The sequence below is a fragment of the Littorina saxatilis genome, linkage group LG3 (genome assembly GCF_037325665.1).
Source record: "Littorina saxatilis isolate snail1 linkage group LG3, US_GU_Lsax_2.0, whole genome shotgun sequence".
NCBI lineage: Eukaryota > Metazoa > Mollusca > Gastropoda > Littorinimorpha > Littorinidae > Littorina > Littorina saxatilis.
Window position 1 is genome coordinate 7,514,909 of NC_090247.1, and position 23,627 is coordinate 7,538,535.

The following is a 23,627-nucleotide window of genomic DNA, read 5'->3' on the forward strand; positions in this document are numbered from 1 at the left end:
TTTGTTAGAGACACACACAAATTTATTTAAAAAAAAACAAAAAAAACACTCAAAGCAAGGTACATGCTTTTTCCAGGGGTGGGGGGGGGGGGTCCGGAACCCCTGGAACCCCCCCCCCCCCCCCCCCCTGGGTCCGGCCCTGGTCAGGCAACATCTGGTAAACGTTATGTGGCGGCATTTTGAACTCAAAGCCATGACGTTCCCTACACAAGGCTTTGATAACGAACGGATAAGGGGCGTAACTCCTTAGTCATATTACAGTTGAAAATTCAAAGCGGATCGGCTTCACTCAATTTCTTGGCATCAGAGGCTTGACATAAATTAGGAAAACAAATGGTTGGACCTATCATGGACCAACTAAAACGCCGTAGGGCAGAATTAATATTTTGATGGTATTTTTGAACGTTCTCAGCGTCACTGCAGGAAGTGGCGTTCTCAGCAGCGTGCAGAAAGTGAGCGTCAAGTCCGTTTGTATCAACAACGAAAATCTTTGCATCTTTGAATGAATCGAAATGCACGAGACTTACACTCGTGCGTTTCGATTCATTCAAAGATGCAAAGATTTTCGTTGTTGATACCAACGGACTTGACGCTCACTTTCTGCACGCTGAGAACGCCACTTCCTACAGTGACGCTGAGAACGTTCAAAAATACCATCAAAATATTAATTCTGCCCTACAGCGTTTTAGTTGGTCCATGATAGGTCCAACCATTTGTTTTCGGCCTAATTTATGTCAAGCCTCTGATGCCAAGAAATTGAGTGAAGCCGACCCGCCGGCTTTGTATTTTCAACTGTAATATGACTAAGGAGTTACGCCCCTTATCCGTTCGTTACTGATCAAAGCCTTGTGTAGGGAACGTCATGGCTTTGAGTTCAAAATGTATGTGGCAGGTGTGTGCTGCTGAAAAGGTATGAGCGGTGCGTGGACATTATCTTTCTCGTGTCTTTAGCTCCGCCCAGTCCACCACGACTGACAGCCGTTTGATTTTGCCATTCCGACATTTGGCGAGTTAAATTTTTTTTCTGAAAGTACGTTATCCAGGGGTTATTATAAACACTTTTTGGGGTGCATGTGTGGTGTACACCTTCAAATGTTTGCTTGACAAAAATGGTGCTTTTGAGTTTGGTAAAGACAGAGTATTTTTGAAAATAATATCAGAGACTATAGAGTATGAAAAGGGCTGGACATTAGACTGAAGTGCGGAATCTAGGGGTCCTTAACGTCCTCACAGGAAATTTTCCTTTTAGGGACGTGAGTTGATGATACGCTAAAAAACAAAAACTGAAGTGCCACGCGCCGCTCTGCTTTTATACCCGACCCTCGGATCGGCTCTCGAAACGGTTATTTTTCAACAAACCCGTCGAAATGAACACACTATTATTGGCCGTAAAAACTGAGCGCAAAAATGCGGTAAAACTTAATCTTTTGTCGGGTGTTTGAAGCACTACAGCTCAGCGATGCCATAATTTAATACGTCTTTCAAAAAAACTGTCTCTTATCGCCCCAAGACTCGAGCCTGTACAGTTCAGGTTGGGGGTTGTGATTATGTGACCGCACACCACGAATACCTTGAAATAAACGCGCGTGTCTGTGTGTGTCACGGTGTGCCTTGTGTGTGTGAATGTGTGTGTGTGTGTGTGTGAGTGTATGTCTGTGTGTGTGTGTGTCAGCCTGTGTGTGTGTGTGTGTGTCAGTGTGTGTGCGGTGTGTGTCAGTGTGAGCCTGTGTGTGCCAATGTGTGTGTTTCGTCTGACTGTCTTCCTGTCTGTCTTTTTTCAGTCCGGCTTTTAATAATACTGTTGGTCTAAGTGATTCGTTGCGAACGCGTATCATATCACAGAAACACTCATCAAACACCCGCACACGCAAGTACAAGAACCATACCACAGCAGAAGTGTGTGTTCGGGTGCGTAACTCCGCACAACATTTGAAAGAGAGTCATATTAGAGTAGCTTCCCTTGTAATGTTTCGATGGTGAGATCAAAATGGCGTCTTTCAATGTTCCTCTGCCGCATAACCTGAAGCCGATTCAACATTACTTGAAAACGGCAGCAGAGCATGAGAAAAGAGATATAGTTGTTGCCTATTACTGTGAGTAACAATTAAAAACATTTTTCTCCATAATATTTCTTTCAATGTTCATGAGTTATAGTGTTAGGGGAACAAAACTGGGCAGTGCCACTGCCAGCTATCGTTGCGACATCGTCACCCTCACATTTTCATGAATCATTTGTTTATTTTCAGCTGTTTTTGGTCTTAAATTTTACTAGTTTATTGAACAAGAAAGTATTTTGACGGCTTGGACTTTGAGTGAATCAGTACTTTGTCTTCAAAGTCAGATAAACAAAGTCCAACACCCTTTCAAGATTCTCTTTCTCAGTTTCTGATTTCCTGCTCTGGATGATGTATTGAAGTGTAACTGTAACTTGTAAGTGTAATGGTTGTTGTGGGGGTTTTGAAAAAAACACAACGGTTATGTTGTACTTGAACGTTTAAAATTCATAGCTCACAATCCAATGGCATTATTGACTTATTTTGTAGGCAAGTCCCTCTAATTTTAAAATAAATTATTCAATTCAAACCAAAGAATATTTATCATGGAATTAATTCAATAATTGACGGATTGAGGTCCATACTTAAGCATAATTAATTAATTTGGTCATTTGATTGACGAAAACATGGAGAAAATGCATACATAGTAGACCTTTTCGGTATCTGAGCAGCTCTCGCGAGACACGCTCTTTGTTATGCTTTGAACATCGCGAGAACTTCGAACCTTGGCTTGTGCAGCTGGCACGAGATCGCTGTACCGCATGCTTTGCTATGCTCTGAAGTTTGCGAGAGATTACGAGAGCTTGGAATACCGATAGGGTCTATAGATTGACAGAGTTGCCTCCCTAGAGTCCCTTCCTTCAAAAACATGGCTTTGCCGATGTTTTCCTTCTAAAAGTAAATGCTAATTTACTAAAATCCCATGTAACTCAAAGGTATCTGTACAGTTCATTCTGTAACTTCAAAGGTATCTAAAATGATTTGTTATGCTTACAATACAAGAGCAGGTTCTGTCAAATTGGAGGCTTATATTTATAAATTGCAGTGGATTGTGAGCTATGAATATTTCTTTTCTTTATTTGGTGTTTAACGTCGTTTTCAACCACGAAGGTTATATCGCGACGAGGGAAAGGGGGGAGATGGGATAGGGGAAAGGGGGGGGGAGATGGGATAGAGCCACTTGTTAAGTGTTTCTTGTTCACAAAAGCACTAATCAAAAAATTGCTCCAGGGGCTTGCAACGTAGTACAATATATGACCTTACTGGGAGAATGCAAGTTTCCAGTACAAAGGACTAAACATTTCTTACATACTGCTTGACTAAAATCTTTACAAACATTGACTATATTCTATACAAGAACCACATAACAAGGGTAAAAGGAGAAACAGAATCCGTTAGTCGCCTCATACGACATGCGGGGTGCAGAGAAATAAGGATGTGGAAAAGAAGACTTTTGGTAAGTGAAATAAAGGTGATGGATCCAGTCAGGTAGAAATAAGACAACAAGAAAAGAATTGGAAAACTGCAGGGAATAGTAGGGAGAGTTTTCTTGGAAGGAAATATAGGTGAAAGGACTGGTAAGGCAGAAATAAGACAAAAGAAGAGAAGAAACAGAACCGTTAGTCGCCTCTTACGACATGCTGGGTAGCATCGGGTAAATTCTTTCTAGTCCCAACCAATATGGGACTCCCCCTAACCCGCGGGGGGTAGCTATGAATATATATGATTGAGGATGAATTTACAACGCTAAAGTTCAACTGAACAATACAAAATAGACCTGTAGTATTAAATAGTATCATATATATATAATTCTGATAATCATCAGTCCACGCTATCGCTCATGTCTCTCTGACAGGATGGATAATTGCTACGCGGAGACTATAGGGAAAGAAAGTGTCTAAAAGCTGAAATCTATCAAAACAAGAATACCGAGTTATCTCCCATATGTTTTTAGCTAATGTTTCTGATCAAAAGACGAACGTGATTGTAGAATGGCCGACTTCGACAATGATCTTTGTTCTGTTCTTCACACTCACAGTTATGATAAAGACATCGTTCTAAGGTCAAAACAAGTCGAAATTTTGAGACTGCTGTTGGAAGGAGACTGTGATATTGTTGCATCACTCCCAACTGGTTACGGAAAAAGTTTTGTCCGCTCCGTAGCCATTTTGTTATGATCCTGTGACAAAGTTGATTATCACGTGACACTTTTGCCATATATTTAGTGTTGTTTGCACAGTAAACACATCCACGAAAGATAGCTCGCTTGAAACTGTCTTACATAACAATTCCTTCGTAATTTAAAAATTACACAACACCATGAAAAATTATTATCGATGATCTCAAATCTGCTTATATCAATAACACATTACAAAAAGCTCTAAATGTGTTAAAACACCCCCTATTTTTTTTTTAAATTGATTTCCTCTCCAGAGAAGGAAAACAAAGGCATCCGGTCAGGGATAAATGAGACCCGAAGGGAAGTAACTCATTTTACCTGAGTTCAGGATGGTATATATATTATTATATGATTAATTGCAAACAAATGTCTGTGCTGCTCCCACTCTCAGTCCCAGTACATGCAGTTGATTGAATTTTCAGGTCTTCTACACGCACTTCAGAGGGCGATGGAGATTGACAAAAAATCTCCAGAAGCCAGGACCTTCCTGGTTGCACTGATGGACCATCTGGAAAAAGTGAGCCAAAATTAAAACACAAAAACAAACAAGTCGCACGAAGCGAAATTAATAATACTACATTTAGTCAATCTGTCAAACTCACAGAATGATAGTTTTGTACCAAACGCACTGCATTTAACAATGGCAATATTTTACCTGCAATAACCGCGACCCAGACTGAAACCGCTGACACATATAATATATTCAAACGTGATCGCAGTAACGTAAAGCTTCACAGAAAAGCGCGCTTTTATAGTTTGTTTGTTTGTGTTTTTTTAGCTCTACACTGTACACACACACATACATGTACACCACACCCTCGTTTTGATTCCCAGTCTATGTTAAAACATTTAGTCAAAACTTGACTAAATTTAAATAAAAACAAGAGGCGAAGCCATCAAGGCTCACGTAAGAAATCGACAAACACTAACACAAACTCAATCACTCCGTCACACACACACACACGTACACACACACACACGCACACAAACACACACACACACACACACACACACACACACACACACACACACACACACACACACACACACACACACACACACAGAAAGAGCATAGGTGAAACTGCAAGAAAGCGAGACACTAGATCTAGATCTGTCTGTCTGCATGTAGCCTACTTACAAGGACACGACTGCCAACTAGTCTCGGCGCGCTCAAAATAATAATGACCGAGACTTTCAGTACTTCCTTCGCGTGACCCTCTTACGTCATAATGTGACGTCAATGTAATGTGACGTCTTCAAATGTTAGAGTTTCTACCACAGACATACACACGCACAGACGCACGCACGCACGCACGCACAGACAGACAAAGTTACGATCGCATAGGCTACACTTACGTGAGCCAAAAACCACCAGGAAACACTTGAATTTTAACTCAGATACAATAAGAGTAAATGTACAAGTATCATGTCCCAAACTCAAGTAGACTATTCAGTCTGCAGCAAGGTACTAAACTTTGCTTTTATTCAATCACAGTGATCAATTTTACTTTAATATTCAATTCTTTAAGGTAATTAATTGTTTTTTGTTCAACTTCAACTTTAATATACCTACACGGAAAACTATTGACTGAAAGGGTAAACTTCGCACACTTGAATTTTACCAGAATCTGAATTATCATATCCAAACACACACCGAAACTTACACCTCTAAACTTGTAAAATAAATATAATACGAATATATATAATATAATAAATTATGTCTTTATTTAATTTCAGATAAAGAAGGAACACGATGACGAAGCCATACACAATGAAGTGGTTGGCCAAGCTCACATGGAAAACTACGCTCTCAAAGTTTTCCTTTATGCAGACAACGAGGATCGTGCATCCAGATTCAACAAGTGAGATTCCTTCTCTTAGTGGCTGTAAATTTGAAAACTTTAAAGATGTTTTATCCAATTCTGTGTCAGCCATGATGCCAACTATGGTAGATGTGACAAAATTTCACATGGAGATCTAATTCTAAGACTAGCATTCTTCCCCTTACACACATACCAACAGTCAACAGCCCCACTCAGACCTGGTTACCCATACTATTTTAGAGTAACTTATTACTATTTTTGGGAAAAAATACTCCATTTGAGTCCAGACTACGATTTTAAAATGGGCTTCAAATTAGGTTTGTGTTGCTAATGTCGGCGTTTGTAACCACTGAGTTACTGTTTTGGTCATCAGATTACTATTTTGGTCATCAGATTACTGTTTTGGTCATCAGATTACTGTTTTGGTCATCAGATTACTGTTTTGGTCATCAGATTACTGTTTTGGTCATCAGATTACTTTTTTGGTCATCAGATTACTGTTTTTTGACTTGGCCAAGCTTTGGGGGGAAACATGTCTGCTGACTTGTTCGTGCGTCTCACTTTTCATGTGTCTAAATAAAAAAATTAAAACAATCCCTGCGCTTAGAACTGTACCCACGGAATACGCGCGATATAAGCCTCATATTGATTGATTGACTGCTTCCTGTGCAGATTGAGACTAAATCAGTACATTTCTTTTAATAATTCTGATTCACAAGTGTCTCTTTCGCAGAAATGGGCCTCTCTGTTACGTCATCCAGTCTAACTGAATGTGAAACAGTGGCCAGGATAAAATTTGTCAAAAAGAAACTCAGGGTCAAACCAAATATGACACAGTATGAATAACCTGTTGTCCATTTCAAATACTGAATTTCGGTATTTTCAGAATATGTCAGATACAAAAATTAGGAATTTAGGGTTAACCCCGTGACTGCCTAAGGACGGGTATACCCGTCATGCGTTTATGCAGCCGCAGCGCCTTAGGACGGGTAAACCCGCTTCTCCGTTCAGGAATTTTCCAGAAATGCTACGTCACTGCTGACACACAAATAGCAGCCAATGGCTTGGTAGGATACCTCATTCTCATGAAAAAACATAAATGGTGACGCGGTTTTGCGTCTGAAGGCTATTTTCGGCCTTGGCAGGCAGGAAAGGGGAGAGAAAGCTCAACTCGTCAAAATGGCTAACGGGGACAGTCGACCTGGCCCTAGTAGGGAAAAACAATACGGACTGACGTTACAGGCGGTGCAAATGATTATGGATACTGACAGGGGAAGGGGGAGATCTTCTTTCGGACGATTCGTTGGAAACAGGTAGATGATAGTGATTATAATCCTTTCTTGGAGCAAGCAAAACAGCCACCTGTGTTTGATCCACAGGCACCGGAAGATGCGCCGGACTGATTTTTCAAAAATTCATATTTGAACATCATTATAAGCCAAACTAATTATTATTTCCATGGTTAGACACTACAAACAGATTCTTGGTTCAATTTCCTTTAAAAATAACATAGGTTTTACTTATACCTATAGTGAAGCAGCATAGCAAAATAATTGTGCATTTTGTTATACAAGCACCAAATTTGGCACAAATGTACATTGATATGTTGCGAACATTTTCAGATATTGGGCCACTTGAAATTCTCTCTATATGTCCGCCATATTGGATTTCAAAATGGCCGCCACTTGAAATCTACGTTTGCGATTATCTCTGGACATAATGCAGCTATTGACTTGATTCTGGTATCCAAATGTATGTTTTTTGGGGCAAGGAATCCAATGGTACCAATTGCCACTTGGTATTGTCAAGTATTTGCCGCCATATTGGATTTCAAAATGGCTGCTTTACTTTACATGGCTGCTTTATGATCTACATTTGACATTGACTGCAGCAGCACTGTACTTCCTGCAACACTGTGCCTACAAGCACTACTGTCTGGGAGAAACCAGGGATGCAGAGGACCTTCCCAAGTTTGAAGACTGGTGTTGCCAGAGAGGAGAAGACATCCCCTAGTTTCACTACTGGGCAACCGTGCTGGAACTAGAACTGTTGGTTCAAGTGTATGTGCGTTCTCTAAGGCAGGGATCGTTAATGATGTACCTCGATGCTCTGACAGAGCACTGGATCACACCCACTATGCTAGGTGGATACCAGTGCACCTGAAGGACATGGCCAAACTCACCACCAAACACCCAGATGTATCCAGGAAATTCAGGGAAAGCCACTTCACCGTTCAGAAAACACAGAGAGTGTTCTCTTTAATCCCGATTGACCAGGCACATGAGCAGAATAATGGCTGCATCAAAGGAGACGGTGGAGCAGTTGGGCTCACTGACAACCCTAGTGCCCTACGTCGCTGGATAGTTGCGGGACCAGAAGTTGGCAGGGTGATCGAAGAATTCCAGGATGGGAACCAACACTGGAGACGGCAAACAGCAGACACACGTCATCATGATCAGACGCCAAGTGTACAGGCCTCATTTGTGAAAGATGTTCGCTCTCTCGTTGGTGTCATAGAGGAGATGGGCGACCCATTCGAGGAGGAGAGTCAGGATGTAGTCAAACTGGACACAAAGGAGATCGCCGGTCTTGCTGCCGTGGAGACCGTGATGGATGCCAAGAGGATTGGCCAAGAGCAGTTCGAGGCTTTCACCAGAGAGTGTCTGTTGGACAGAACAAAGGTAGTGGACGACCCCATTCCTCGTAACAAGCTGAAGGTGTTCAGCATTTCCACTCCAAGAAGCCAGAGCAAAGGTCAGTAACAGCTCGCCTCCGTCAGGAATGACCGTGAACTCTTCGCACGCATGTACATTGGCTGCCAGACGAGGGATGGAAACCTTGAGGAGTTCTTTCGTCACGAGAATCAGGCATGTCCTCCTGTATTGTCTGATGGTGGAAGCCTCTGCACTGGTATCAAGAGTGATCTCCTCACATGCTTGGAAGAAGTCTCCGACGCAAAGACAGAGACTCCTGTCACAACCTGTTTTGTGCTTGATGGAGCAGCCATCGCCCAGATGCTGAAGCCGGCTGCATCAAAGATCTCTGAAGAGTATGCACAACAAAACGTCATCCCATATATGTCCACGAAGCCGCAAACAGTGTGACGCCTGGCTCTGGTCTGGAATACTTACCTTGCTGACTCACTGAAAGGTAGTACACGTGCAAAGCGGGGACAAGACGTGCGGACACGCGTGGTGGCTGCCGCAGCCATACCAGGAAACTGGCAGAACTTCATACGAGTGGACAGCAACAAGACCGAGCTGTTCAGGTTCCTCTTAGCAGCTCTCATTAAATGGTTCGACCAGGAGGACAAGCAACTCATCATTACTGATGGAGAGGCAATGCTCAGCAAGCCACTACTGCCAGATCTGACCTCACTCGCCCCATGTAACCACGAAGAAGCTGACAGTCTGATGTTGCTGCATGCATCTCACGCAGCCCAGCATGGACACCATGCAATACTCATCCGGACTATAGACACCGATGATGTGGTGCTGGCAGTGTCCCTGGTACAGGAGTTGCAACCAGAAGACAAACTGTGGCTGGCATTCGGAACAGGCAAGCGTTTCCGATACCTAGCAGCACACGAAATAGCAGCTGGACTGGGACGAGAGAAGGCTCGTGCACTGCAAATGTTCCACGCTCTAACGGGATGCAACACTGTGTCTAGTTTTGCTAGACGTGGTGAGAAGACTGCGTGTGCAGTCTGGACAGTACTGCCAGAACTCACTGAGGTGCTGCTGCTGCTGTCCTCTGCACCGCGTGACATACCAAGACGATGCAATGCGCATGATAGAGAAGTTCGTGATCCTGTTGTATGATCGAACCAGCAAATGCACAGACATTGACAAGGCCAGGAGGAAAATCTTCGCAAGGAAGAACAATGTGCAGCTCATCCATTCAACTTCTTCTTCTTCTTCTTTGGCGTTCCAGGATTATCCCTTCAACAAAGGCAGCTCTGGAGGAACATGTCCAGAGGGCAGAGTATCAAGGTGGACATGTGTGGGGTCAGATACTGCTGCCAGCACCAGAGCTCCCTCAACCAACCAACTGGGGTTGGTTAAGGACTGGAGAAGGACAGTACATACCTTATTGGACCAGGCTACCTGAGGCAGCTCACAGCTGCATTTAGCTAGCAAGAAAGGGTGCGTGAGGCGCTGCAAGTGCAAAAAGGCTGCCCTTCAGTGCACAGCCCTCTGTGTGTGTGAAGGGGGACTGCACATGACGATGAGTCAACAACATACATGTACTTGTGGCAATGCTGAACTTGTTAACATCACACTGTTTATGTACACGTATCTTCAGTACCGGTACATACCTAGCCTCAAATACCAGACCATTTGTAGAATGTCAGTATACACCAAGCCTCAGATACTAGACCATGTAGCATGTCAGTATTATACCTAAGACATTTACAGAACTAAGACATTCTTTTCAAAGTATTGTGTTGAATCCAATATTTGCCTAGCTAATTTCCAAATACAATTATATAACAGACTGTGATAATAATAATAATAATAATAATAATAATAATGGACATTTATTAATCGCCGTTTCTCACAAGAGCTCACGGCGATTTACATATTAATTTCTGCCGTGTGAGATGGAATTTTTTACACAATATATCACGCATTCACATCGGCCAGCAAACCTCAAGCCTATTAGGGCGAGCATTCACCTTTCACGGCCTTTATTCCAAGTCACACGGGTATTTGGTGGACATTTTTAGCTATGCCTTTTCAATTTTGCCAGGAAAGACCCTTTTGTCAATCGTGGGATCTTTAACGTGCACACCCCAATGTAGTGTACACGAAGGGACCTCGGTTTTTCGTCTCATCCGAAAGACTAGCACTTGAACCCACCACCTAGGTTAGGAAAGGGGGGAGAAAATTGCGGCCTGACCCAGGCCTGAACACGCAACCTCTCGATTCCGAGCGCAAGTGCGTTACCACTCGGCCACCCAGTCCCTAATAGTCCCCTGATAGATAATATTAAGTTGAAATTGGTACCATTGGATTCCTTGCCCCAAAAAACATACATTTAGACACCAGAATCAAGTCATTAGCTCCATTATGTCCAGAGATAATAGCAAATGTAGATTTCGAGTGGCGGCCATTTTGAAATCCAATATGGCGGACATTTAGAGAGAATTTCAAGTGGCCCAATATCTGAAAATGTTTGCAACATATTAATGTACATCTGTGCCAAATTTGGTGCTTGTATAACAAAATGCACAATTCTTTTGAACATGTGGGCTAAGCCGCCCCACTACTACCTTCTGCCAGTTTGGAGCTAGAATTTTTTGTGAATTATTACACCCCGAACTCCAAAATTCCCTGGCAATCAGGAATGCACATAAGTAAGTTTTGATTGCCAGCGAAAGGGTTAACACAATCTCTGTGAGTGTGACATTATACCATAACTATTTGCCATCAAAGTTTCTGAAACCTAGTTTGAAATTGAATAAAGATAAGTTCAGTGATGGTTTGATACTGTGTTCCCTTATGCTACTGTTTGGTTGATAACATTCAGGAACAACACTTCTGTTGTCCTGTCAGTTTTAAATAATGAAGTAAGTAAGACTAAGAGTAAGAGTGATGAAATCTTTATGTTTTTCAAATGTAGACTGTGGGCAAAGCCTAATCTGAACTATTAGTTAAATTCTTCTTACCCAGATCAGAGAATTAGTTTGTACTGCTTTTTCATGTGACATTTGTCCTTTTGCAATCTTTTTTCAGAAATGTGGTGAAGTCTTTCTACACTGCAGGAATGCTGTTTGATGTGCTGACAAATTTTGGAGAACCTGCAGAGGATGTGAGTATGGAAACATAGTCCATGTGTACACAATTTGTGCTTGTGTGTGTGCCTGAGTCAGTTTGTGTGCCTCAGTGTGTGTGTGTGTGCCTCTATTTGTGTGTGTGTGTATGTGTGTTTTCCTGTGCAAATAATTCCAAAGGTCAAGAATGTAAGTTGAACATGTATACCAGTCTGAAAAGTGAAGTTCCCACACAAAAAGTGATGCAATTTTTCTGTCAGGCAGCATTGAGACTGAGAGAGTGTAGTTTTGTTCAACTGTAAATGAGTTGCTGTCATGGCATTTAAAATTATTTTAATTATTATTTAAGCCACAGTTGTGATGTTGTCATCAAGTCTAAAGTCTAATCAATGTTTGTTTTGGGGTAAAGAAGTTGTTACATACCTTTGAGATGCACATGTATTCATTTGCAAGGCTTCAATTGTTGTTCAGATTGAGAAGAACAGGAAATATGCCAAGTGGAAAGCTGCTTACATTCACAAGTGCCTGAAGAACGGAGAAACACCATTACCTGGACCATTGGGTGAAGACGGGGAGGGTAGGTCTTTTACTATCTTTTGTTTGATGTTTACCGCCATTAAGAATTGCGAAATTCTGTAATCAAGTGACACAACTCGGTGATGATAAGCAGCTGAAGTTGTTATGAAGTGTACGTTAATTTTGATTCTTCTTCCTTGTGCTGACGCTGACAAGATGGTAATTGAATTTTTTATTCATGGTCATTTTTTGGGATGGAACTGTAAACATCAAAATCAACAGGCTTTTGGTAAAAAAGAAAAATTCTTCTCTACTTTTGTTCCTGAGGATACAATTTCAATGACTCATGAGCTCATGCCAAGAGTTTCTGTTGTTTTTGTGGTTTTGTTTTGTTTTGCGTTGTTTTTGTGTGTGAGGGGAGTCGTAGGTTACTCTCAGACTTGTTCGTGCGTCTCAGTTTTCATGTGTCTAAACTTGAGTTTGTTTCCTTTCCTTGCAGAGGGCTTTGATCCCATGCCACAGATGCCGCAGCCTGGTGGTTCCTCCTACGACCAGCCCGGTACCTCCTACTCCGCCCCACCACCCACCTCCTTCTCCGCCCCAGGACCCTCCTCCGGTCTGCAGCCTCCGGGTGTTCACGCACCCCCCACCACCCCCATGGACAGCCCTCCAGTCTACGAGCCCCCCAGCCTCCCCAAACCTGCCCCCAGATCCTCCCCACAACCCCCAAAACACGATTTTACAGCTGTAGCCAACAACAACTGGGAGCCGGCTCCAAACCCTGGTAAGAAGTTAGTAAGAGAACTGTGGTTGAAATGCAAAATAGTTATGACATCATGTGAATTATCCTACATACATGATAGAGACCACTCATGAGATAACACTATCGTTCAAACCACACAGGTGTTTATCATTTAAATGAGGTTGTGTCAAACTAGTCTGGCAGGGAGCTGCTTTTCCACTGCTTATGATACCAAAGTCATAGAGACAAACGTCATTATAGAAACATATTTGCGCCTGCTGTTTCCTAGGAAGAGTTTTTAGAACTAACAGTACGTCTCGCTACACTTTCTAGTGTGACGTTTCTGTGCTCACAACGCTTTGGAAGATCTTTCTTTCTTTCTTTATTTGGTGTTTAACGTAGTTTTCAACCGTTCAAGGTTATATCGCGACGGGCTTTGGAAGATATCGAGGTTCCAAAAGAAGCATCTTCAATTTGGATGCCTCCACTGCGAGACATTTTGATTAAAATATACGTAAGTACAGTATGTAGGATAAACAGAATACTACACGGCTTGTGTCATACCAGATTTACACACTTTGCTCTTTCAAATATTGAAAAGCTCGCTTTCGCTCACAGTTCAATATTGTAAAAAAGCAACTTGTGTAAATCTGGTATGACACAGCAAGCCATGTAGTTTCTCCATATGAAACTACCTTTGACTTTGGTACTCTTTTGCTCTGACTAGTTTAGTATAAGTCTGCTACATTGGAACCCCCTTTTTAAGACCGCCCCAATTAAAGACTCCCACCCTTTTTACATTTAGTCAAGTTATGACTAAATGTTTTAACATCGAGGGGGGAATCGAGACGAGGGTCGTGGTGTATGTGTGTGTGTGTGTGTGCGTGCGTGCGTGTAGAGCGATTCAGACCAAACTACTGGACCGATCTTTATGAAATTTGACATGAAAGTTCCTGGGTATGATATCCCCGAACGTTTTTTTCATTTTTTTGATAAATGTCTTTGATGACGTCATATCCGGCTTTTCGTGAAAGTTGAGGCGGCACTGTCACGCCATCATTTTTTAACCAAATTGGTTGAAATTTTGGTCAAGTAATGTTCGACGAAGCCCGGACTTCGGTATTGCATTTCAGCTTGGTGGCTTAAAATTTAATTTATGACTTTGGTCATTAAAAATCTGAAAATTGTAAAAAAAAATTTTTTTTATAAAACTATCCAAATTTACGTTCATCTTATTCTCCATCATTTGCTGATTCCAAAAACATATACATATGTTATATTTGGATTAAAAACAAGCTCTGAAAATTAAATATATAAAAATTATTATCAAAATTAAATTTTCCAAATCAATTTAAAAACACTTTCATCTTATTCCTTGTCGGTTCCTGATTCCAAAAACATATAGATATGATATGTTTGGATTCAAAACACGCTCAGAAAGTTAAAACGAAGAGAGGTACAGAAAAGCGTGCTATCCTTCTCAGCGCAACTACTACCCCGCTCTTCTTGTCAATTTCACTGCCTTCGCCATGAGCGGTGGACTGACGATGCTACGGTCTTGCTGAAACATTGCATTGCGTTCAGTTTCATTCTGTGAGTTCGACAGCTACTTGACTAAATGTTGTATTTTCGCCTTACGCGACTTGTTTAGACCTTGTTTTCTCAAATTTTCTGTTCATAACCTCTGTAATATTTACCCACACATTTTCTGTTCATAACCTCTGTAATATTTACCCACACATTTTCTGTTCATAACCTCTGTAATATTTACCCACACATTTTCTGTTCATAACCTCTGTAATATTTACCCACACATTTTCTGTTCATAACCTCTGTAATATTTACCCACAGATTTTCTGTTCATAACCTCTGTAATATTTACCCACACATTTTCTGTTCATAACCTCTGTAATATTTACCCACACATTTTCTGTTCATAACCTCTGTAATATTTACCCACACATTTTCTGTTCATAACCTCTGTAATATTTACCCACACATTTTCTGTTCATAACCTCTGTAATATTTACCCACACATTTTCTGTTCATAACCTCTGTAATATTTACCCACACGTTTTCTGTTCATAACCTCTGTAATATTTACCCACACATTTTCTGTTCATAACCTCTGTAATATTTACCCACACATTTTCTGTTCATAACCTCTGTAATATTTACCCACACATTTTCTGTTCATAACCTCTGTAATATTTACCCACAGATTTTCTCAAATGGTTTGAGGTCTTAACCCTATTTGGACTACATTGCCTCACATCTACAAAAAACAACTAAAAAAACACGCTCATATTCCGTCAACACACTTGCCGGAAATGGGCAAGCAACAGCAACAGCCTCACCTTTGAAAACATGGATCGGGTAGAATATAGTGGATAGTAGCGAGATTTTGGACAGGAGCAGAGTAACCATAAAATTCTGACAAACAAGATACACAACGGACAATTATTGATGGTAAATGTTACTACAGTACTGTAACTTATTTTTGAGTTGTTGTCGCTTCCATTATGGGCGAAGCAAAAATGTTTGAGATCCGGGGATTTTCTATTCATAAACTTTGTAAATTTACCCCCCATTTAAAATTTTCTTCCCAACTTAGGGCAATCCATTGGCATCGTTGTTCTCACTGGGAGGAAGAAATAAAAGAGATCCTTGTTCAAAACAAAAGCTCAATACTGTTAGTTAGTTTTCATAAATGTATTTATTTGTACATGTAACTCCATTCTGTTATGTGTGTGAAAAAAATTTTGGCCTATGCTTACGTATTAATTTCCCTTGCGTTTTTGTGTGAATTTTCAGAGAAAGGCAGTGAAGTTATTTTCTCAGGTTAAGTATGGATGGATTTGTTAAAGCATCTTATGATCTCATGGTGAACTGTTTTGCTTTTTGAGATCAGGATGGGCTTGATTGTTCGTACATTTTGTTTATCATTCTTGAGTTTCTCTGATTCCTCATCCTATAACTGTGGTCTAGTCACGCTGATGAGGTCTATGTCGACAAAAAGAGTTGGATTCCCTGTAGGTGGAGTTCCTGTAGGTGGATTCCCTGTATACAGGGAATACCACAGGGTGTAGTTCCTGTAGCGTTTCGCTGATATCGCTGAAAGTCATGTAATGCTCAGGGACATCAGTAGAATTTGATGTTTTTTGATCTTTTTTGATATTTCTTAGAAATTTGAGTATGGTTTGCAAGTTTTATTGAAAAACTCAACCCTGTGGGATTCCCTGTATACAGGGAATCCCCCTACAGGAACTCCACCTACAGGGAATCCGACTCTTTTGGTCGACATAGACCCTATCAGCTCTAGTCACATAGAAAGAACGACAGAATAGAAATCAAACAAGAAATAGAAGACCAATTCATAAAAGAAGTTATATATATATGCTATTATACAAAGCATAAAACAAAAATCATGGAGAAAAATTTCAAGTTTACTGGGGCTTGCATAACATTTGTTGTAACCATGTTCCTTGGACTTCTACAGTCAGGAGAAAATTTACATGTACTTTTGAGGCGGTCCTTAAGTTGAGCCTAAAGTCGACTTAACAAAGACTGCGCAAAGTGTTTTACCCCAAACTCAGTTTTAATGCTCCATACGACCAGCTTCATGAAGTATACTTTGTGTTGAGAACTCCGCCCAGTTTCTTTGAGACTTAGCTAATTTTTATTTTGATAATTTTATGTGATGCTTTTTTTTTTTCATGGTTTTTTTTAAGAGGATTTTCGTCTTTGTTTGTTGGTTGTTGTTTTGTTGTTGTTTCTTAGTTTAGTTTGTTCTCAGTGTTCAACATTAATGAAACAATCTTGCAGCAGTTGTAGAATGTAAGCTCTTGTGATGTCTGAAGGTTCAATGAGTGTTTACCCCACTCATGCACACACACACACACACACACACACACGCACACACACACACACACACACACACACACACACACACAGCACACACACACACACACACACACACACACACACACACACACACACACACACACACACACACACACACCATGCTTATGACTGTACAACAAAATAAGGGAATACACACAAAAGAAAGAAAACGGATTTTCCTGAATTATTTGATTTTTTGTTGTTGTTTTATTTTTCTTTGCAGCTGGTGCGATGTTGACTATTTTTCTATATTATTTTCTTTTTTTTCTTTACAACTGGTTGACTATATTTCTAAATGAAATTTTTATTTTTTTCTTTTTTTCTTTTTTTGTCTTTACAGCTGGTGTGTCTTTGACTTCCCAGCACTACCAGAAAGCGATGAAATACTGCAAGTACGCCAGCAGTGCCCTGCAGTACGAGGACTCCAAGACGGCCATTGACAACCTGCAGAAAGCTCTGCGTCTCATCACAACAGGCTCCGACAGCTGAATTATGCACATGCACATTTGGGAAAAGCCTTTTGGAAATACAGTGGAACCCGCCTTTTAAGACCCCCAAAAAATGTGAGAGAATCAGGTCTTGGAAAGGAAGGAGTCTTTTAATTGGGCTACAATGTCCGAGGATATGAACAGAAAATAGGGTCTTAAATGAAAAGGGAGGCGAGTCTTAATCGGCGGGTCTTAAAAAGGGGGTTCCACTGCAATCTCACATGGAACCACAGAGTCCAAGTAAAATAGAATACAGCTTATGAGAGAGACTGATGCTCTTGAAAATGTGATTGTAATTTATGATATGAATTAAGATGATGGTGTACTGAGTAACATAGGGAAGGGGAAATAGCTCAGTCGGTAGCGGCGCTGGCTTTAAACCAGTTGTAGCTATCGGCGTGGGTTCGATCCTCACGTTCACCGAGGGCTTTATTTCCCAGAGACAACTTTGTTCAGTCGAACACCCCCTTTGTGCACGCATGCAGAACCAATGTATAGCAACAACAAATTTTGTTAGATGCAGAAAGATGATTTTTCTGTAAGTAATTGAGCCTTCGCAGATAAAACACACACAATGGTTCTCTAGTAGGTATACTTGCCTTTGAAACTTGACTGGGGGAGGGGTGATGTAACAATTCATTTTTACATTTAGTCAAGTTTTGACTAAATGTTTTAACATAGAGGGGGAATCGAGACGAGGGTCGTGGTGTGTGTGTCAGTCTGTCTGTCTGTCTGTGCGTGTGTGTGTGTAGAACGATTCAGACTAAACTACTGGACCGATCTTTATGAAATTTGACATGAGAGTTCCTGGGAATGATATCCCCGGAGTTTTTTTTTTCATTTTTTCGATAAATAATAAATAAAAACGTCATATCCGGCTTTTTATAAAAGTTGAGGCGGCACTGTCACACCCTCGTTTTTCAATCAAATTGATTAAAATTTTCGCAAAGCAATCTTCAACAAAGACCGGACTTTGGTATTGCATTTCAGCTTGGTGGCTTAAAAACTAATGAATGAGTTTGGTCATTAAAAATCGGAAACTTGTAATTAAAAAAAAAATTTTATTAAACAATCCAAAAGTAATTTCATCTTATTCTTCGTCATTTTCTGATTCCAAAAACATATACATATGTTATATTTGGACTACAAACAAGCTCTGAAAATTAAAACTATGAAAATTATGATTAAAATTAATTTTCCGAAATCGATTTAAAAACAATTTCATCTTATTCCTTGCCGGTCCCTGATTCCAAAAACATATTTGATATGATATGTTTGGATTAAAAACAAACTCAGTAAGCTAAAAAGAATAGACATACAGAAAAGCGTGTTACCCTGCTCAGCGCGACCTCTACCGCACTATTCTGCACGGCTTGTCGATTTCACTGCCTTTGCCACGAGCGGTGGAATGACGAAACTACGAGTATGTGGTCTTGGTGAAAAAAAGCAGTGCGTTCAGTTTCATTCTGTGAGTTTGACAGTTTGGCTAAATGTTGTTATTTCGCCTTACGCGACTTGTTTTATTTGAGGTAAGTAGATAAGGCTGTGTGGGAAACAATCAGGGTTGACACTCAACTTCGTCTCACGGCTGTTCAAAGGGTTTCATTTCTGCTACTCTAGCTACAGGCTATTTTTAGCACCCATCCTTTCCCCACAGCAGAGATAACACAGCAGCAAGCCAATCTCCCTGTATGTATAGCGCGGAAGCAGTTGGGTATAACAGGCAAGCGAGCTTAACATTGTGCTGGCTGCAGTTGTTGGTAGCCAAACAAATCCCTCTGCCGGGCAATTTTTAACTCACACTAAAACACAAGCTAGGAACAGCCGTGGTCTGACTCCTCCTAAAACTTTAACTCTGTCGTCTGTGAAGATGCACATGTAATTATGTGCATGTCTTGAACCTGTTATTGGATTTGTATTGTTCATTAGCTAGTCCGTAGTGGTGTGGCATCTTTTTGCTGGCAGTATAATTGTGCCTGCTTGCTGCATCGATCTTACATGCCTTGAATATTGAAGCGACTAGCTTCTGTGCTATTTAAACTTAATTTCGAGTCTCAATTTCAAGCAAAGTACCATGTACGGACATGATGATTCAGAAAAAGATAAAGTAGAGTATGAACTCTTGTTCAATAAATTCAACATCTACCACCCTTACCAAAAGCAAGCGCACATCATAATTAGCCTTATCATTTTCATTGACTGTCCTGTGTTGTACAGAATCACATATGATCCATTGTTTTCTCTGGTGAGGCCTTGGTAGCGCAAGGTGTATAGGGAGACAGTTCACAGTTTGTCTGATCTTTCAGTGTTCAGGAACAGCTGCATATTTCTGAAGCCTGTGTGAGTCATCTTTGCCGTTGATTGATTATTTTTTTTTTTTTTTGATTTTTTTTTTTTTTAAATACATATATAACAACACAACAACAGCACCACCAACATAAGACCGGCATGGTTGGCCTAGTGGTAAGGCGTCCGCCCCATGATCGGGAGGTCGTGGGTTCGAACCCTGGCCGGGTCATACCTAAGACTTTAAAATTGGCAATCTAGTGGCTGCTCCGCCTGGCGTCTGGCATTATGGGATTAGTGCTAAGACTGGTTGGTCCGGTGTAAGAATAATGTGACTGGGTGAGACATGAAGCCTGTGCTGCGACTTCTGTCTTGTGTGTGGCGCACGTTAAATGTCAAAGCAGCACCGCCCTGATATGGCTCTTTGTGGTCAGCTGGGCGTTAAGCAAACAAACAAACCACCAACATAAGAAAACAAGCACACACACACAAACAACGTACGTTCACTGCACAACAACAAAATAAATATGCCCCACACTACGTCTGGGCCTTTCCGTTGATTGATATTGACTGAGACCACTCCAATTTTTTGTATCGGTTAAACTCTCTCTAAATAATTGACTGAAGCACATGTGATCATTTCTGATGTCATTGACTCATGGAAGCAACTGTTGTTGTTTTGTTTTGTTTTTCTAATTGTTTTTCTCAATATCCTCCTTGTTCAATGCGTAAATGTGCAAACTTAAAAGCTGATTTAATAGCAGGCGTAAAAGAGTGTGCCTAATGTTTTTGTTGTTGTTGTTGAGCTTAATGGATGTTAAAAGTTCACTCAAGTGTGCTTATGGATGCCATGGTTCATGCACATTGTATGTGGAATTGGAAGCTCTTCGTTGATCACCAGAAGGGTTTGGATCACCTGAAGGAATTGCTGTTTTGGGGAAATGACGTGATATTGATCAAAAAGCCTGCATGTGTATCGCAACAAATATCTTACTTCTACAGTAGCCTTTTGCTGTCGTTTTCTGTAGCCATGTTTGTAGATAATGAATACATGTTTGTGTTCACTGTCCTTGTCATCATTTCACGTGCTCATTTGCAGAAATTTGATAACAACCCGGCCCACCCCCACCACGATGGTTTTCTTCTACGACTAAACCCCTATTTTGACACAGTCGAAAGAGTTTCAATTATGTGTGTTTGCTTGGATCTTTTTTGGTATCTGCTAGAATGTGCCCCTAATAGTTTCACAGGTGATTTTAAGGGAGAGAGGAGAGAGAAAGACTGTGTGTGTGTGTGTGTTTCATTTCATTTCATTTCATTTTTCATTTTCATTACTTTATTGTCCCATCGCTGGGAAATTCGGGTCGCTTCCTCCCAGTGGAAAGCTAGCAGCAACGGAGTCGCGCTACCCAGGTGTCTGCGTGTTTAGGTGTATTCAGCCACCTGCACTTATGGCAGAATGACCAAGGTCTTTTACGTGCCATTGTGATGACACGGGGGTGGGACATGGCTTCCGTCTCTGGGTCTGCACATAAAGTTGACCCGTGTCCGTCCCGGCCCGAATTTGATCCTGCGACCTTCCGATCACAAGTCCAGTGCTCTACAAACTGAGCTACCGGGCCCCCATGTGTGTGTGTGTGTGTGTGTGTTCCTTCATGTTCGATTGGGAAGTAGGGGGGGGGAAAAGGGATAGATGATCATACCGAAACTCTAATAAGATAAAGAAAGAAAAAATGTGGATAAACAAACACACAAACAAAGAGAGTTGTGAAAAAGATTAAATTAGTGAACCCAAACTGCCCTATGGTGTTGTATAAGTGTAGTTTTAGCACAGAATTTAAACAGGCAATACAAGAGCGTTGCACTAGTTCATGTTGAAGATGAGAGTCTGTACTTTTATTCTTATCTTTCATGGAAAAATGGTAGAAAATCGTAGACATTGAGAAAAGGATCTAGTGTTTTTTGTTCTACTGAATAATAGAGCGTAGACTCCTTAAATGACTGCGTCAACATTTCCAAAGCAACTGTATAGCTTCACAAGTACTTAAAGCAACAGGATGGTAGTTGAGAAAGTAACAGAATCTTGGTGGACTGTTGCACCTGCACACATTTTTAGGCTTCCGAAAGGAAAGAAAGTCTGGACAAATTGAATAAAGAAACTTTATCTCCTGCAAAGGAGCAACCTGACCAGATTATTTACAAGATTGCTACCTTGTAAATAGCCTGTGCAAGTCACACGGTGTGGGTGGGAATGTGTGTCTACAATTGCTTTGATGGCGGCTTGGATGTTGCAAGTTTTATCCTTGTACTTTGTGCGCATATGAAGATACCTTTTTGTGGTCTTTAATTACAGACAATGCAAGTCAATGCATTGCGTAAGGGTGATTGCTAGGAAGTTCTGTAACTCTTTATCTATTTGTACTTTTTCTTTGGTTTGATGTTTTAAGGGGATCATGTATGCATGTTTTATTTTGTTGAGAGATTGATTTGTTCCTTATGTTTGCTCGAATACATGTGTGTGTGTGTGTGTGTGATCTAATATGTTCCTGTGCACAGATACCTGCGAAGGGGGTGGGAGGGTGTCAGGTATGGCTGAAAAGAAAGCAGATGAAAACTGTGATGCACATTCATGCAGTCACAACTTATTCTTTGTGAAAATATTTGTCTTTCGTACATGGTATTCTGTATGGCTACAAGTATGCATTTTCACCTTTGTAAAGCTTGTTCTTTCTTCATCTTAAACATTGAAGGCTTTTTGAGTGTGATTTCTTTGTTTAGGTGTCCTTGTGATTGGTATGCAGGGGTGCGGAAGTACACTCGCCAATGGCATTTTGCTAGCCGGTTGAAAATTGAAAATCTCCCATCTGGCGGCCGAGTGGCAAGTTTGTGAGCTTCTGAGGGAGCAGGTTTTATTTTTGAACTGAGCCGTTTTTCTGTGCAAATTATATTGCAAAATAAATATCTCATTGCAAGTAACTTCTTAAAAAAAATTCCTACTTATTAAATTTGTTTTTGAAAATGTGTTCATCAACAGATTATAGTTCTTTCTCAGAGGAAAGTTTTGGAATAAGACTGTTAGGCGCGGGCATGTCAACATTTCTGTTGGCTAGTGAATTAAAAAAATTACTCGTCCGTCGGCTAGTGAAAATCTTGAACTTTCGCATCCCTGATATGTTGCGTTTCCCAAGGAATGGACGGTGAAATTGTGGATTTATCGTCAAACTGTTGACTTTTTGTCACTACTATGCGAAGAAAAGTTCATGGACTAACTTTCTGTGAAAATGGCATTATTGTGTTAATTATAGTCGCACCTGTAAGGTTCATTTTTTTGGCGTGGAAGATGGCTTTTTTCCATTCCAGTTCTGACAGTCGAAACAGATACACTGTTGGCGTTCCAAAATGAAGAATAAAATAACAAGAACGATACGTTTATGGAACGTTTAAGAATAGACCAAACGATAAAGAGGATGTGTTTTTCTTTTTGTCCATAAATAGAATGTTTTTTTATTCTCTTTCTGAGCCTCATGACTTCAGTTGTCATTCATTGGGAAATATTATGTAAGTAAAGGTGACATATTACATTGTAAAATGCATTAACGTTTCTGATGGAGACAAAATTTCTTCGTCCGAAAATGCAATGTTTATCTTTCAGTGGTACAGAAAGTTAATACCTGACTTGTTAAAACGGAAATTTCTCTTTTGGTGGTATGTGAACATCTTATGTTTTCTTCTAAATCCAAAATTTCACTAGCCAGAGCTTGGGAAATGCACTACGGTAATTGTTAATTAAATATAAAATTGTGTACATGAGACGTATGATTACTGATTTGTAATAAATGTGAGACCTTAAAGTAAGCTTA

At 40.6% G+C, this 23,627-nt stretch overlaps 1 protein-coding gene across 2 annotated transcripts; it reads left to right on the forward strand.

The window, feature by feature from the left end:
- Nucleotides 1-1,976: 1,976 nt before the first annotated feature.
- Nucleotides 1,977-23,627, forward strand: LOC138961493 (vacuolar protein sorting-associated protein VTA1 homolog). Of its 2 annotated transcripts, XM_070333145.1 has the most exons (8): nucleotides 1,977-2,093; nucleotides 4,656-4,750; nucleotides 5,971-6,095; nucleotides 11,795-11,870; nucleotides 12,304-12,409; nucleotides 12,848-13,132; nucleotides 15,905-15,931; nucleotides 17,334-23,627. In XM_070333145.1, exons 1-8 carry the CDS (start codon nucleotides 1,988-1,990, stop codon nucleotides 17,480-17,482), a joined length of 969 nt encoding a protein of 322 aa, XP_070189246.1. In that variant the 5' UTR covers nucleotides 1,977-1,987; the 3' UTR covers nucleotides 17,483-23,627. The 2 variants fall into 2 exon arrangements, with proteins under 2 accessions (XP_070189246.1, XP_070189247.1); XM_070333146.1 differs by lacking the exon at nucleotides 15,905-15,931.

Coding starts and splice junctions, on each gene's coding strand:
- LOC138961493 (XM_070333145.1), top strand. CDS start 1,988: ATGGCGTCTTTCAATGTTCCTCTGCCGCATAACCTGAAGCCGATTCAA. Junction 4,751..5,970: donor TGATGGACCATCTGGAAAAA/GTGAGCCAAAAT, acceptor ATTTAATTTCAG/ATAAAGAAGGAACACGATGA. Junction 6,096..11,794: donor CGTGCATCCAGATTCAACAA/GTGAGATTCCTT, acceptor ATCTTTTTTCAG/AAATGTGGTGAAGTCTTTCT.